The sequence below is a fragment of the Erpetoichthys calabaricus genome, chromosome 11 (genome assembly GCF_900747795.2).
Source record: "Erpetoichthys calabaricus chromosome 11, fErpCal1.3, whole genome shotgun sequence".
In the NCBI taxonomy this organism is placed as follows: Eukaryota; Metazoa; Chordata; class Cladistia; order Polypteriformes; family Polypteridae; genus Erpetoichthys; species Erpetoichthys calabaricus.
The window spans coordinates 106,994,237-107,011,570 of record NC_041404.2 but is presented as its reverse complement, the minus strand read 5'-3'; the positions used below and the strand labels follow the sequence as shown (position 1 = coordinate 107,011,570).

At 36.7% G+C, this 17,334-nt stretch overlaps 1 protein-coding gene across 2 annotated transcripts in view; it reads right to left on the bottom strand.

Annotated features, from left to right (window-relative positions):
* Positions 1-17,334, bottom strand: part of ppp1r12c (protein phosphatase 1, regulatory subunit 12C) — a 260,970-nt gene that overhangs the window by 61,849 nt on the left and 181,787 nt on the right. For both annotated transcript variants that reach the window (XM_028813684.2, XM_028813686.2), the window contains exon 17: positions 11,708-11,798. In XM_028813684.2, coding sequence (XP_028669517.2) covers positions 11,708-11,798 — 91 coding nt within the window. The remainder of the gene's footprint in view (positions 1-11,707; positions 11,799-17,334) is intronic.

Below are 17,334 nucleotides of genomic sequence, written 5' to 3'. Positions count from 1 at the left end.
ACACATATAAACATATATATACATATACATATACACATATATATACATATCTACATATCTACATACATACATACATATATATATATATATATATATATATATATATATATATATATATATATATATATATATATATATATATACATATACACATCCACATATCAACATATATATATACACATATATACACACACACACGCTTTATGGGTGATGATTGTTTTACTCTTTTTATGTTTATTTTATTTTATTGTAGAATCAACTCCTATCTGCGCAGAGCAGGGCAGCCGTGGGCGGATGCGTATGGTGTATTCACTCCATGTTATCGTGCATTGCGCTGTCAGTGGTATTTTGATAAAAGAATTTGAACAACATATAAGAAGCGTATAAATTATTAAACAGTAAAACATTAACATTTAAGAAGTAAAGTTACATTAAGTACTACTGCAGTGCCTTCGGGTATACCTCATTTTTTGTTTGCCCATTACATGCTTAAATGTATACATTTTTTGGTGCACCTACCCGAGAACACGCGACATATAACCGAGCGTGGGAGAAGCATGGATTTTAAACACGCGTTGAGTTCATCTGCTGGTCTCCCTCGTGGAATAACTGGTAATGTTTGAGTAAAATGTACAGCGAGTAAAACGACATTACCTCCTATTTTTTTTTTTACAATCTCTGAGATCTTGCTTTTTTCGGTTCAAGGCTTCATAAGCTCTTTTATGTTGTATGGTGTACTTATCCCAAACCATCATCTTTGAATGTTGCAAGACTTTCGCCTTGTATGTAGATCGGGGGTAATTACATTCATTGCATTCCTAGTCTGAATCACAATCTGATTGTATGGGTGGTTACCTGGCACTGTAGGGTTGCCACCCGTCCTTTAAAATACGGAATCGTGCCGCGTTTGAGAATGAAATTGCGCGTCCCGTTTTGAATCAATACTGGACGGGATTTATCCCGTATTTTTTTTATCATTTTTTTTTTAAAGCAGCGTCTCATGCAAATCATCCCACACGCATTTTATGAAGATGCCTCCTTTCCTACTTTTGATTGGGTAATACTTGATGTCATCGTTAGTTTGATTGGTGTTTTTAACTGTCCAGTGAGGAGGGCGTGTCTTTTAAGTACAGTCTGCAAAGTGTTGGCACTGAGATGTGGCGTCAGCGCCATAGTTGAAGCCCCTAACGTTGCGGTCAGCAAGTCGGCTAACATCCGCCATGTGCCGTCTTTCAGTTGCGAGAAGCAGATCATAGAATGGTTGAAACTGTTGCCCCTAACGTTGCGCCACGGCGTGTGGTTTGTTTATACCTCGTGTCTTCTCATTAAACTTTTATCTCGCGAATATGTTATTGCAATCCGCAGCGGGAGTGTTTCTATAAACTTAATTTAAACTTACGTTTTACACCGTGCTTTGTTTCCCTTATGAACATGCTTGTATGCTTAACTCGCTCCGTTCTCAATTGTTTAATTAATTTTTTGCTCTTCGCTGTTTGCGGCTGTTCCTCCATTTCCCCCTACTTCGTTCTTTTATCTTGCGAATATGTTATTGCAATCCTTAATGGGAGCGTTTCAATAAACTGATTGAAAATAGTTTTGCATTTACCTTTTTAGTAAAAGGCGAGCTTTTAAACCTGAGAAATCACCCCGTAAATGCACACGTTTAATTGGACATGTGTTAATATGTATGGTTACACAGTATTAAAAGACAGTGAACAACGTCAGTTACCTTTCTTCCCGCGTTTGATAAAAGGTGAGCTTTTAAGCCTGAGAAATCACCCCGTAAATGCACACGTTTAATTGCACATGTGTTAATATGTATGCTTACACAGTATTAAAAGACAGTCAAAAATTAACGTCATTTACCTTCGTTCCCGCGTGTGACTCGTGCTGTAAATGTCTTCTTTGTTTTTAGTTCACGTGATTACGTAGGAGGCGTGATGACGCAATACGTGACTCCGCCTCCTCCATTAGAGTGTATGGACAAAAAATATGTTCCAGTTATGACCATTACGCTTTGAATTTCGAAATGAAACCTGCCTAACTTTTGTAAGTAAGCTGTAAGGAATGAGCCTGCCAAATTTCAGCCTTCCACCTACACGGGAAGTTGGAGAATTAGTGATGAGTGAGTCAGTCAGTCAGTCAGTGAGTGAGTGAGTGAGTGAGTGAGTGAGTGAGTGAGTGAGTCAGTCAGTCAGTGAGGGCTTTGCCTTTTATTATTATAGATAATCCCTGAAGCCTACGAAAAAATTTGTAATGCTGGGACACAAATTCCTTTGCATCTCTTCATCAGCATCTTTATTTTGCAAATGTGTCAAGCAGCACAAGCAGTAAGCAAGTTCTTCCAGCTCAAGTCTCTTCATCTGGGAGTTAGGTGTCTGGAACTGCATAGGATAAATAATATATGGTTATTTGGAATACATGCATTTCATGTGTGTTCCGTGTCTACAGCGATCTGAGTAAATGTAGGATGACAGGAAATATGAGGCAAGAAATGTTGAACACATAACTAAAACAGAAACTTTTTCATGTAGATACAAATGCATCCTCAGAGGCTTCTGCAGGAATACTCTGGGAAACTCTGAAGGCATTTTTAAGAGGACAGATTATCTACATCTCTCCCACAAAAATAAATCGGGAACCAAGAAGGCCTCAGAGTTAATCAGTGAAATTACCAGGCCTCTAAATGTGGCACTTTATAGGAAAATACAGGCTTTGCAATCAAAACTCAACCTTTAGACAACAAAAGAAACAAAACAACTCATTTTTAAATCTCAACATCATTACTATGAACATGAAGAGAAGGCTAATAAGATCTTAGCTCAACAAATCCACAAGCAGGATATTTGCAAAGTAATATCAGTAATCACCAACACAGAGACAGATGCATTGGCCATAAAAATAAAATGCACACATTTAGAGACGACAACTAAAAGTCCTTATATTCTACTCAGTTTAAAAAATACAAGACACAATCTAATGTGTTTTTTGATACATTACGGATACCATAGCTAGATACTGTCAGTGCAGAGGAATTGGATAAACCTCTGACACTATCAAAATTACTAAACACTATAAACTCACTTCACAGTGGGAAAGCACCAGGGGCCTCATGCATAACGCTGTGTGTAGAACTCACACTATAACATGACATAAGCACAAAAGTGGAAATGTTTGTACGCATAAAAAATCCAGATGCATAAATCTATGCGAATGCCAACTTCCACATTTTTCCGCTACATAAATCCCGGTCAGTGTCAAAAGTAACACATGTGCACGCGCCTGATGTCCCGCCCCAACTCTTCCCAGAATTACGTTTCTTTGAATATAATAAATCAATATAAATAGCCCTTAAGCTCAGCCTTCTGTGAAAAGACAATGGCAAAAGCACGAGCGAAAATAGAAAAAGTTTAGGGAATACCATGTGGAACCAAGGAAAAACATACTACTTGTTGGTTGAAACAGTAGGTATAAACAACAAAAGGAAGTTGATCGAGTGACATAGCGTGTTGGAGAAACTCGAAAGCTCAAGTTCACAAAGTCACCCGAAATAAAAAAGAAATTGTCATATATGAAAGTCGCCGTGAAAAGGCGAGTCGTAGCCCACTGTCTGAGTGTCATATGAAAGCTTATTAGGGTACAGAGGGGAAAAAAAAAAAAAGGCACACAGTGGGGAAAATAAGCACAAAATGTCAACTTTAATCTCGAAATTTCCACTTTAATCACATAGTTTAATTTGTCCTTAAAGTAGAACATCATAAACTTCATCTTAAAATTGTTTAATTTACTATAGTTTCTCAAATCCCATCATAACTAAAGTAGCATGTTAAATGCTTTGTTTTGTATTTGATCTTCTATGTGCTCTATGTGTGTGAATCACTACGTGCTTCTAGGCTTTCTCTTCTTCCGACAGGACACAGAATCCATTACATTCGTAATATTACAGCTCTCTGAATAATTAAAATACTGAGATGTATACGTGATTTTCATGATGATAGGAGTTAAAGCATGTTTTTAAACATGGAAACACGGTGGCACAGTGATTGTTCATGTCTCACGCAAGATGCTTTCTGCGCCATGCGTGACCTTTGATGAAATAATTTAAAGCAGTACTGTCACTTTCAAACGTACTAAACCCCAATTCCTGTCCTTACTTTTCTCTGTAATAGACGTTAAGACATCTGTAAGCTTTGAACGCTGATTCTTCAAAAATTTTAAGGAACACTGAAATATCTTCGTAGTACATGTTTAATTATCCTATCCATCTATCCTTCCAGTGTCGCGCCAGCACCAGCAAGAATACAGCGCGAGGCAGCAACAATCCGTGAACGGAGCACCAGCTCCTCACTAGCACTGCGGCACTGTGTCCGCACATGTTTAATTATTAACAATATAGATTATTTAAATGAAGTTAAAGTTTAATCTGTATAATATAATAAACATATTTTGCAGCATTTCATCTTAAAAATGATATCGTCATCATATGTAAATACGCGCTTTATAAAGTGGCTCAGGTTGTGCAATATTATAACTGTAGTGCAACTTTACAGTGAGGTAATTGTACTTGTAAGTACAAACAGTTCTACAAGGAACACTTGATGGACTGATGGAGTGCGTTTATAGTTCTTGGGATGAAACTGTTTCTGAACCGCAAGGTCCGTACAGGAAAGGCTTTGAATCGTGTGATAGCAGTTCAATAGACAGCATGGCTGAGGTAGCGTGTGCTTGATGCTGTATACCGGTAATTCTCTTTCCGATCAGCTGCTGTAGATCTGTGATTCCCCACTCAGATATAGTGCTATAAATACTCCGAGTGGTGCAGTGAGAGTAATATGGAAAAAGATGATCTGCTGTGGCAACCCCTAACGGGAGCAGCTGAAAGAAGAAAAAGGTGCAGTGACAGTAACAACGCTAAAGCAGCTATGGTATTTGGAATACTTTGGCTATTCCCTGGACCATTATATTGTTACAGGTTAATTACAATCAGATGCCTTAAACTAATAAACAATATGCAGTTAGTTTCAATGTACAGTAATCCCTCCTCGATCGCGGGGGGTTCTGGAACGCAAAGGTGAAAATCCGCGAAGTAGAAACCATATGTTTATATGGGTATTTTTATATTGTCATGCTTGGGTCACAGATTTGCACAGAAACACAGGAAGTTGTAGAGAGACAGGAACTTTATTCAAACACTGCAAACAAACATTTGTCTCTTTTTCAAAAGTTTAAACTGTGCTCCATGACAAGACAGAGATGACAGTTCCGTCTCACAATTAAAAGAATGCAAACATATCTTCCTCTTCAAAGGAGTGCGCGTCAGGAGCAGAGAATGTCAGAGAGAGAGAGAGAGAAAAGCAAACAAATCAATAGGGCTGTTTGGCTTTTAAGTATGCGAAGCACCGCCGCACAAAGCAGTTGCAAGGAAGGCAGCAGCTCACACCCCCTCCATCAGGAGCAGAGAATGTCAGAGAGAGAGAGAGAGAGAGAGAGAGAGAGAGAGAGAGAGAGAGAGAGAGAGAGAGAGAGAGACAGATAAAAACAAACAATCAAAAATCAATACGTGCCCTTCGAGCTTTTAAGTATGCGAAGCACCGTGCAGCATGTTGCTTCACGAAGCAGCTGCACAGAAGGGAGCAACATGAAGGTAATCTTTCAGCATTTTTAGACGAGCGTCCGTATCGTCTAGGTGTGCGAACAGCCCCCCTGTTCACACCCCCTCCGTCAGGAGCAGAGAATGTCAGAGCAAGAGAGAGAGAGAAAAGTAAGTTGGGTAGCTTCTCAGCCATCTGCCAATAGCATCCCTTGCATGAAATCAACTGGGCAAACCAACTGAGGAAGCATGTACCAGAAATTAAAAGACCCATTGTCCGCAGAAATGCGCGAACCAGCAAAAAATCTGCGATATATATTTAAATATGCTTACATATAAAATCCGCGATAGAGTGAAGCCGCGAAAATCGAAGCGCGATATAGCGAGGGATTACTGTATATGATAAAGTCGTGTCAGGGATGTGGATCTAAAAAAGAAAAGGTAACCGCACAGGAACAGTAGCACTGCTTTGATGCTGGGTGCTGCCAGTTTGCAAAACCGAGCGGAGAACTTCTGTACGCCAGACTTGGAGCTAGCATGAAAACGTGCGTGGCTTTACGCCAAGCATGGAAACATTTGTACGCAACATTTTTGTGCGTACACACCATTTATACATGAGGCTCCAGGTCCTGATGGCTACCCTGCTGAATTTTATAAGAAATATTCAATCAAGTTAGCTCCTGTTTTATTAGCAACATTTATAAAAGCCACAGACAATACAATTCTACCTCAAATTTTTTGCCAAGAATTAAATTACTGTTTTTCCTAAGAAAAAAAGGACTTATTACAATGTGTATCATACAGATCAATCTCACTTCTGAATAATGATGTTAAAATACTCTCCAAAGTCCTAGCTAGAAGGACTGAGAAGGTGCTCACTTCAGTAGTATCACAAGAGCAAGCCAGATTTATTAAAGGAAGACATTTGGTTTCCAATCTTCGATGCCTCTTTAATGTAATATACTCACCCATAAGGTCTAATACTGCAGAGATATTATGTTTGGATGCAAAAAAAAAAAAAAAAAAAAAAAGCATTTGATATGGTGGAATGGGATTACCGGTTCACAATGTTGCATAAATTTGGGTTTGGCCCTAACATATGTGCATGGATCAAACTACTGTATACCAGTCCAGAAGCTTCAGTTTGTATTAACAACACTATGTCAGACTACTTCAAACTAGAACGTGGTACTAGATAAGGATGCCCCTTGTCACCACTGCTATTTGCAATCGCCATTGTGCCATTGGCTGTTTACTTTTGAAATGCATCAGAGATAAAAGGAATTTTCAGAGAAGGACTTACCAACAGAAAATATCACTATAGACAAATGATATGGTACTGTATATATCAGACTTACAAAATTTAGTGCCTACAGCCCTAACTGTACTAGCAGAATTTCAAAAGATATCTGGACTCAACATTAATCTGAAGAAAAGCATGCTTTTTCCAGTGAATTCTCTACCAAACAGCATTAGATTGGACACCTTCCCTTTCATCATTGCAGATCAGCTTAAATATCTAGGTATAGACATCACAAGTAAATATAAAGCTATTTTTCAACAATATTTTGCTGTTTGCATGGACAAAATTAAACAAGACATGCATAGATAGTCTACCCTCCATCTTACTTTACCAGAGAGAATTAACACTATCAAGATGAATATCCTCCCTAAGCTTCTGGGTACATTTCAGAACATCCCTATATGCATTAACAAATCATTTTTTAAGAAATTAGATTCAATCATAACTTCATTTATTTCCAATTTGAAATATCCACGCATCCAAAGGATGACCCTACAACGATGTAAATCAAAAGGGAGCATGGCTCTACCTAATTTTCAATTTTATTACTGGGTGGCAAACATGTAAGCTATAAAACTTGGACACTGACACAAAAAGATGAACACACACTAGCTTGGTCTGCAACAGAAATGAAATCCTGCAGTACTGCTTTATATTCCTCACTTTGTACACCATTAAACATAACGTATAGTCAATATACTAACAACCTAATTGTTCACTCAGAATATGGAACCAATGTAGGAAGCACTTCAAGTTAGAGAATATTTTGTCTGTGGCACCTCTACATGATAACCACCTTTTTCCACCCTGTCAAACTTGCACAATTTTTAATGTTAGGAAAATGTATGGGAATAAACCATTTAGAGATTTGTATATAAATAATGTCTTCGCATCCTATGAACAGTTAAACTCTAAATTTAGTTTCCCATCAACACAATTTTTCTACTACCTCCAAATTAGAATGTTTGCTAAACAAAATCTAGCAAATTTTACTCACTTCCAACCTATTTATATTCCAGAAGAGATACAGATCAGTCTTGAAGACTCTGACAGCATTTCTATAATGTATAAAACCATTTTAAAGTTCCTTCTTTTTAAAGATCTCAAAGTACAGTGGAAAAAGGATCTCTTACTCAACATTTCAGAAAAGGAGTGGAAAGCAGACATGCACAGAATTCACTCTAGCTCTATGCACAAAGCATTCAATTATTCAACTGAATTTTTTTATTTTTTTTATTAAATCGAGCACATTTGTCTCGTTTAAAATTCTCCAAAAATTTTTTCAGGGCAAGATCCAACCTGGGAACGTTGCAATCAAGCTCAGGCTTCACTAGGCCACATGTTTTGGGCATGTACCAAATTAACATCTTTCTGGACAAACAATTTGAAATGCCCATCAGCCAGCCTTGGTGTCACAATCACTACTAATCATTTAATAGCTGTGTTTGGTGTACTCCCAGATGGACTTAAACTGGAGAAGGGCAAACAAACTGTAATTACCTTTACTTCACTATTAGCACACAGACTTATCTTGCTCAACTGGAATAATCCTAACTTACCTCTGTTAAGTCAGTGGGTAACTGATGTAATATACTATTTGTTAGTGGAAAAAAATCAAATTCTCTATTAGAGGATCTGTTCAAAACTTTTTAAAAACATGGCAGGATCTAATCAATAATATTTTAGAATAAGCACTTATATTGGGGAGAAATACTCCTTTCTCTCCATACTGCTCTCAAAAGTTTTACTCTGGCTGTTGGCCTGCCTCTCTTTCTCATGGGTGGGGGCTGAACTGAATTTAGTTTTGTTAAGTTTGACTTGATTGTATGGAATGTTACATGCTTTAAATAAATTCAATAAAAAAAAGAACAGTCTGTCTGAACTACCACATTAATGAGGAGGAAATACCACAGACTGCTACAAAGACCTCTCAGTTCTTTCACTTGTGAGCTACTTTAAGTAAAGATTAAGTTATGGTGCCTTTATAAGTAAAAGAAAGATAGCTAGGGAACAGGGTGATTTTCTGTGGAGGAATATTTGGAAAAAATGTAAATAAATATCCAAATAAATAAATGTTTTATGAATTGTGATAATAATAAAGCAGTGTGTTAGTATAAATAATAAAATGCATCATGAAGTATGTTTTTGTTGCTTATTTTTCATTTCTTCATTTATTTATTTATTTATTTCCAACAACACACACAACATGAAATACTGTATATTTTGAAACATAAACTGTCATTTGAACACAAACAGATGTATCAAAACCTGGTACAAAAAGAAAGCATAAATTGAGAATAAAAGAATGTTTGATTATTGACTGCATAAATTCAAGTGAGGCTCACAGAATAAATAAGATACCCTAAGTTCTTGTCTATAAGCCGCGGCTTATCTAAGGAAAAAAGTTGTGAAAATGAAAAAATAGAATATCGGCTTATACATAAGTCCGGCTTATACATCCATCGCGGGGGTTGCGTTCCAGAGCCACCCGCGAAATAAGAATATCCGCGAAGTAGAAACCATATGTTTATATGGTTATTTTTATATTGTCATGCTTGGGTCACAGATTTGCGCAGAAACATAGGAGGTTGTAGAGAGACAGGAACGTTATTCAAACACTGCAAACAAACATTTGTCTCTTTTTCAAAAGTTTAAACTGTGCTCCATGACAAGACAGAGATGACAGTTCCGTCTCACAATTAAAAGAATGCAAACATATCTTCCTCTTCAAAGGAGTGAAGCAAACAAATCAATATGTCTGTTTGGCTTTTAAGTATGCGAAGCACCGCGGCACAAAGCTGGTGAAGGCGGCAGCTCACACCCCCTCCGTCAGGAGCAGACAAAGAGAGAGAGAGGGAGAGTTTGTTTTTCAGTCAAAAATCAATACGTGCCCTTCGAGCTTTTAAGTATGCGAAGCACTGTGCAGCATGTCTTTTCAGGAATCAGCTTTACAAAAGATAGCAACGTGAAGATAATCTTTCAGCATTTTTAGACGAGCGTCCGTATCGTCTAGGTGTGCAAACAGCCCCCCTGCTCAATCCCCATACGTCAGGATCACAGATAGTCAGCGCAAGAGAGACAGAAAAGTAAGCCGGGTAGCTTCTCAGCCATCTGCCAATAGCGTCCCTTGTATGAAATCAACTGGGCAAACCAACTGAGGAAGCATGTACCAGAAATTAAAAGACCCATTGTCCGCAGAAATCCGCGATATATATTTAAATATGCTTACATATAAAATCACAATTTAAATGACCGCTACGCGCTCGTGTTGACTCGGCGACGCCCAGAGCAGAAAGAACGCGCTCCGGCCGCTCCATGCGGGGAGTGAGAGAGACGCCAATATCTCACACTCTCTCCCCCCTTAAAGAAATTAAATGGGCGCGAGTGAGACCACTGACCTCCCTCCCTTCTATTAGTTATAGGTTATAGTACGTTCGGCTTATCCATGAGTCCGGCTTATCTATGATACGATTTTATTTTAAAAATTCGTATGATTTTTGGTCTCCGGCTAATACATGAGTCCGGCTTATAGACAAGAACTTAGGGTAATTGAAAGGGCAAGCTCAGTTACAGGACACACTTTGGATGCCCTGGAGGTAGCAGCGAAGAGGAGAGTCAAAAACTGTCATCATGAAAAATGCTGCACATCATCACTCTGATACACTGAGAACTTTCAGCCAAAAAATAAATCAGCAGAAGTGTGTCAGGAAACGCTCCTGGAGCTCCATTTTACCAACAGCAAAACACTTGCATAAGGCCTCACCATGACTGTGACTGCCAAGTCAGAATTTTTCTCTCTCTTTAATTTTCTGTCTTTTTGGTCATTCTGGTGTTTGTTCAGACCATAGATAAATATTATATACACAAACTATTTAATTAAACTTTATAAAAAAGCTAAAATTTCCCCAAAGGACAAATAAAAAGTTTGTTCGTTTGTATCTGTCACCACAAACCAATAGCAGCAATTATTCCAATAAATGTTGTGATGGCTCGTCTGTTTTATTTAAGAAAGCATTTCATTTTCAGTCAATTACAAGATTTGTCAAAACTACCACTATTATGATTTTGATTGTAATTATTTATTAACCTATTATAAGACACTCATCAGGTTTTAGAACAGTCTGCAGTCAGTCTATTTATTTTAAAACTGCTAAACAATCAATTAAAACATTTGCTAATTGTAGATGTGTGAAAAGGTGCTGATGTGAAGACAAGAAAAAAATTAAGCATCTGTACAGCATAAAATGGGCTCTTGTATACATCATATGGTAATATTTCATTGCAGATAGATTGACTATTATGTTTATAACCCGCATCCTTATATAACTCTCATATCCCTCCCATTTACAGCAAAAAGTATATTAAACCATGAGTTAAATTCACGGAAAAATGCTAAATAAAGTTCACTATGTTGTAAGAGGGTTCATTTATGTCCAGATTACGCATTAAAGAAGTTCTCTCTAAAATGTGCGGTAAGTTCAGTTCAGCTCAAATCAAACAAAAATGTCCTTGAATAATCTAATTACAGTTATTTTTTTGCAAAAGCATACTAGATAAATAATGATGTCAACTGAATGGATAGAGAAAAAGATAAATAGAATGACAAAATTACTTTGAAACTGTTGTGAAACCTTGGTGGTAGGAATCTGTTCCATAACTCTGGCAAATTGCAAATTAAGAGAGACAAATCTTACGTTACAAATTAGAATTTCTTTTTTTTTCCCCCCCATATCAGGATTATATTATCTCTAACTCTCTTGGTACATTTGGAGGGCTAAAATAATAATGTGCAACCTGTTGCAACTGTACTTCACCTTTTTGTAATCTGGTGGAGTCAAATTCTGATCTTCATCATTCATACAGAATATACCATTACTTGGTATTAGGCTGTTTCCATTGCCCAGGCTAGAAAGGAAAAACACAAAGATTTGATGTTAATATACGAAGTTCTTCCTAGAACGTGTGGTTACAAGGACAACATGTCGGCCCAACATTACATGCTACTGCCTCACAGCTCCTGGAGATTATACACAAATTACAGTCCAATAATTGAGAGAGGTCAGTGCAATATACTCACACTTCTGTGGGTTCTCCTCAGGGTACACCAATATCCTAAAAAAGCATGTGGACAACTAGCTATATAATGCTACTGTAGGTGTATACAAGAGTATGTCCAGTATGTAACTGGCACACCATCTACAGTATGGTTAATTTTCTGTCTTGTACACAATGTTAACAGGATTGGCTTTGTTCCTTTTCAAATAAAACAGTGCTAAATGAATTTAGTGAATGGACAGATCTGTGTTGAATATGCAAGAAAAGCAGCAAAATTAGTGTAACTAAAGTTGAAAGTAGAAAAATTTTTTTTGTAAAACGTTGACTTTTAGAGATTTTTTGTAATAACAAAACATATAATTAAACTGTATATAAATAATTATTTATGCTCCATATAGGATAATGATTGTTAATTTTTTAATTTGTTTTCAGTAAATTAAAGATGAATGAGAAAGTGATATAAAATGAATAAGTTTATCAGACAAAGTTTAGGTGGATTTTATGGCGGGAAAAATATAATTTCAGAAGTAAACCTCATAAAATTACCAGTTAAATGTGAGTTGCATTATGATTATTTTAAACGAAGTAGACTCTTTGATAAATTTCCATATGATAGTAAATGTTTTGAGGAGAAAGTACTTCACTAGGGAATCTGTTCTGAACCTGTTGTGGTTTGCAGTAGTGATGAAGCTGTTGACCATGCAACAAGTGAGTGCTTTAATACTCGGATCCCTGAAGCCTACAATAAAACTTATAATGCTGGGCCACCTTAAATTCCCTCGCACCTCCTCATCAGCGTCTTTTGTTTGGCAAATGTGTCGATCAGCACCAGCAGCAGGCAGCCTGTTATCCCATGCCCCACAGATGCAGCTTTAGTTCTACACAAAGTTCTCTCAGCTCAAGTGTGTTTATATGGGTGTGAGGTGCCTTGAATTGTATAGGGTAAATAATGTATTGTTTTTCAGAACACATACATTTCATGTGTGTTCAGTGTCTACAATAATCTGTGTAAATATAGGATGACAGGAAATGCACGGCAAGAAATATCGAACACATAACTAGAACAGAAACTTTTTCTTGTTGTACTAATAATTGGCAAAAGTGTATAATGTGTGAAGACTGAAGTCCAAATATCAAATAAACACTTTCACAAAAGACACAGATATAACAAAAAAACAGCACTATTTTCCTAGAATTTAACCAAAGTAAAAGAAACTGGGATAGGGTACATCAAACACACACACACATATATATGTCTGCTTGGCTGATGCAGAGGTAAGAACTGCTGTCTCCAAGTTGAGAGGTTGTGGGTTTGATCCCGGGTCCTTCATGCATTAACTGTTTTGAGTAGTGAGCGGTTATTATTACTATAATAGAATAAAAACAATAAATTTGACTTACTTGAGTCTGTAACAGCGGGTGTAAATTTATGGTACTTCTAAAAGTTAGCGTTTTGTTTTGTTATTCACTTTTATTCTCAGTCACATTCACCCCAATCTGAAACTGTTAGTTTTCAAATAAGGACGTGCTATAACAGAGGTGAACTCAGATGAGGATGAGGGTTCTACATCGGAGAAAGAGATCAGAAGCCCTCCCCGCAAGAAACATCCACTCACACATAAGAACAACCCAGCTGCACCATGCATAAAGGCGAAAGATGGCACTATTTGGATGAAGCAAGGGGTTGGGTGTCATCCTGCCAGTGAATCATTTTCACCGGTTGTTACAGACTCAAATAAATCAAATGTATGTTTTCATAATAGTAATAACAATAGCTACTCACTAGGGCTGGGCAATATATCGAGATTTTAAAATATAACAGGATATAAGTAGAGCGGGATTTGGATTGAGGCAGTATTGTTTATATCGAGTTTAAATAAAGTTTTGGTTTAAACTTGCGGAAAGCCACTTTCTTATCCCTCACTGCCTGCTCCAGGTTTCACTACTGTGCTCAAATGGGCAAACCCCACTCTTTCTCGTGTGCATGAAAACAACTGTCTCGAAACACGGAGGGGCATGACATACAAATTATAACTGAAGACGACTTAGTATGTAAAAAGAACAATGGTTCTATTATTTGGAGGTGATATGGATTTCAAAGGTCAGATGAGCAGAATCACATAATATTTAGGGAATGGCAAAAGGAAGTAGTGTGAAAAAGTGGGAGCACTAACAATCTTTTTCATCGCTTAAAACAGTGACACAAAATTCAATACAAAGAGGCTGTTAAACTTAGTTCTACTACTGCAATTACGAAGCACTCACCACCCGAAATGCCTAGACCAAATCAGACGACATTGCAAGCTTCTTTTACCCACACCTCGCCTTATGAAAAAAAGTGCAAAGTGGTGCAGTGTCACAGAGGCAGTTGCTTACTATATAGCAAAAGATATAATTCTCATCTCAACAGTGGAAAAGGATGGTTTTAAAAGACTAATCAAAACACTTGAATCCTGTTTGCGAACTGCCCTGTTGCAATTACTTTCCAAGACAAGCGCTGCCTAACACATACATACAAGTCAGACGTTCCCTTACTGACCTGATCGCTAAATTAAAACATTCCGCGTTGACAACCGATATGTGGTCAAGCTGCCATATTTAAGTGTGACTATTCATTTCATTGAAACTTTAACCCAGTATGATATGTTGAATGTGTACTTTTTTTTTATGAATCTTTTCAGCTCTTTGTTTGTTTCTTTTACCCTTTGGTTATTTGTGTGTCTGATATGTTGGGTTTTTATTGTACAGCACTTTGGTCAGCCTTGATGTTGATTTTAAAGTGCTTTATAAATAAATAAAATAATAAATAAAAATAATAATGGGAGATTGAATGTGTCTGTCAGCAAATGAGCTATTTCCCTGAAAACCAAACTTGGGAGCACATATAGCTGAAGCTCTGCAAGATACCTTCACAAACAGAAAGCTGGATGATGAGGCTCACTTCTGTTATGAAAGCGGTGCAATCTCTGAAGTGGCAAAGAACACAGTGCTTTAGTCATTGTGGGAAGGGCAAGTTTTTAAAAAATTAACGTTAATTGCTTAAGTGTTATAATTATGAAAGCCAGAATTAGGCAGTAAAAGTGAGTTTTTAAACTGCTTGCCTTTACAGTGAGTTATGTCAATTTTACAAAGTTAAGTTTAAATTAGCTACAGCATTAAAAGTAAAATGCCCCTAGGCCAGACTTTTTTTTTTTCAAAAATGAAATGTGTTTTATAGATTTATTTATAAAAAAAACAAAAAAAACATGCAAAACTAACAAATTTAAAAGAATGTCTAATGTACAGTAGTTTGTTAACTTGTTTGTTTAAACATTGGAGAACAAGTAAGAAACAGTTTGTGTATTTATTTATATGGTTATTATATTATTTATTTTATATTATTTTAAATGTAATTTAGGCTGAATTTTATATAATTTCAAATTCATTTTCAGAACCCTTTGACCTGCCATTTTTTGCTTACATTTAAACATTTTATTTACATTTACACTATGTTCTTAACCTGAAAACAGATACAGAAATTCTTTTAGGTGTTGTGGGCCTGTAAGTTAAAAATGTATATTAATTTGTTATGTATTTCAACCTTTATTTTACTAAATAAATTCTTATGATATCTTGTATGGTTTTGGTTACTCACTTTATAAAAATATCTAGACATATATCATATATCACCATTCAGCCAAAATACATCGAGATATGCTTTTTCTTGTCCATATCACCAGCCCTACCGCTCACTACTTGAAACAGTTAATGCATGATGGACCCAGAATCAAACCCGCAACCTCTCAACTTGGAGTTACTTTGGTTAAATTCTAGAAAAAAAGCTCTCGTTTTGTTATATCTGTGTCTTTTGTGAAAGTGTTTATTTGATATTTTGACTTCAGTCTTAACACATTATACACTTCATGTCAGCATTTTATCAATAGTAGAACGTGAAAAAATTTTCTGTTCTAGTTATGTGTTCAACATTTCTTGCCTTGCATTTCCTATCATCCTACATTTACACAGATTGTTGTAGACACGGAACACACATGAAACACACGTGTTCCAAATAACGATATATTATTTACCGTATACAATTCAAGGCACCTCACACCCAGATAAACAGACTTGAGCTGAAATGTAGGTAGGATTATGGTAATGGTCAGAAGTGTGTGAGATATAGAAATACAGTCTAAAGTGGAATTGAGGTTCTAAAAAATGCAGTGGTGCAAATAATAGTCTGTGCACCAACAACTTCAACTTAGTTAAAATAATAAAATACTTGCAATAGACTTGTTTTAGAGAAAACAGCTCAGCTGCTTAGGTGACATGAAGGAAGGTGCAAGGGTAATACTATATTAATCTTCAAAGTTCTGGCAGCTATACTCCATTATGACTTTTACAAGAACTACTCTGGCACTGAAGGGAAAAGGCTTGTGCTAGGTGGGTCAACTGCATGGCATGAGTATGGAGTAAGATCGCTGTCAAAAAATAACTCATAATAATTTCAAATTTACAGTTCACACATGTCAATTATGCTTGCTTCTAAAAAATATGCTTGTGCTTCTGAAGGTTATGCTAGATTCTGAAAATTACAAGTACAATTCTCAGGCATGAACAAAATGTCAAATATGTCAATGGACACACAAGACATTTGCTATCGAGGAAGAAACAATCGATTTTTGTTAATACATATGTGCCACATAAGTAGTATGCTGGATTTATTTCTTAAAATTGACAATACTTCATTCTTAACCCCCTTTCAGTGTCTCCAAAGGGCAAAATGCAAAAAAACAAAATAAAACCGACACAATGAAATTAATTAAACAACGACAACATGCAATTAACAGTAAAAAGTAAGAGCATGAAATTAACAAATTAACAGTGGTGTGTTTTAAACTTCACATAACATCTTAGCTGAGCGTCCAGATGTTTGATATAGTGGAATGTTCCCAACCTTCAGATTTTGGCAGTCTTGGTCACAGATTTGGTGTTGGGGTGGGAGGCACGGAATTATGAACTGTCCCTACCCAGAGGATATGAATATATACAAAATAGATGTAAAGACTGGGGGCTTTGCACGATAGATAGATCGATAGATAGATACTTTATTAATCCCAAGGGGAAATTCACATACTCCAGCAGCACCTTAATGATACAAAAAACAATATTAAATTAAACATTGATGATAATGCAGGTAAAAACAGACAATAACTTTATATAATGTTAACGTTTACCCCCCTGGGTGGAATTGAAGAGTCGCATAGTTTGGGGGAGGAACAATCTCCTCAGTCTGTCAGTGGAGCAGGACAGTGACAGCAGTCTGTCGCTGAAGCTGCTCCTCTGTCTGGAGATGACACTGTTTAGTGGATGCAGTGGATTCTCCATAATTGATAGGAGCCTGCTG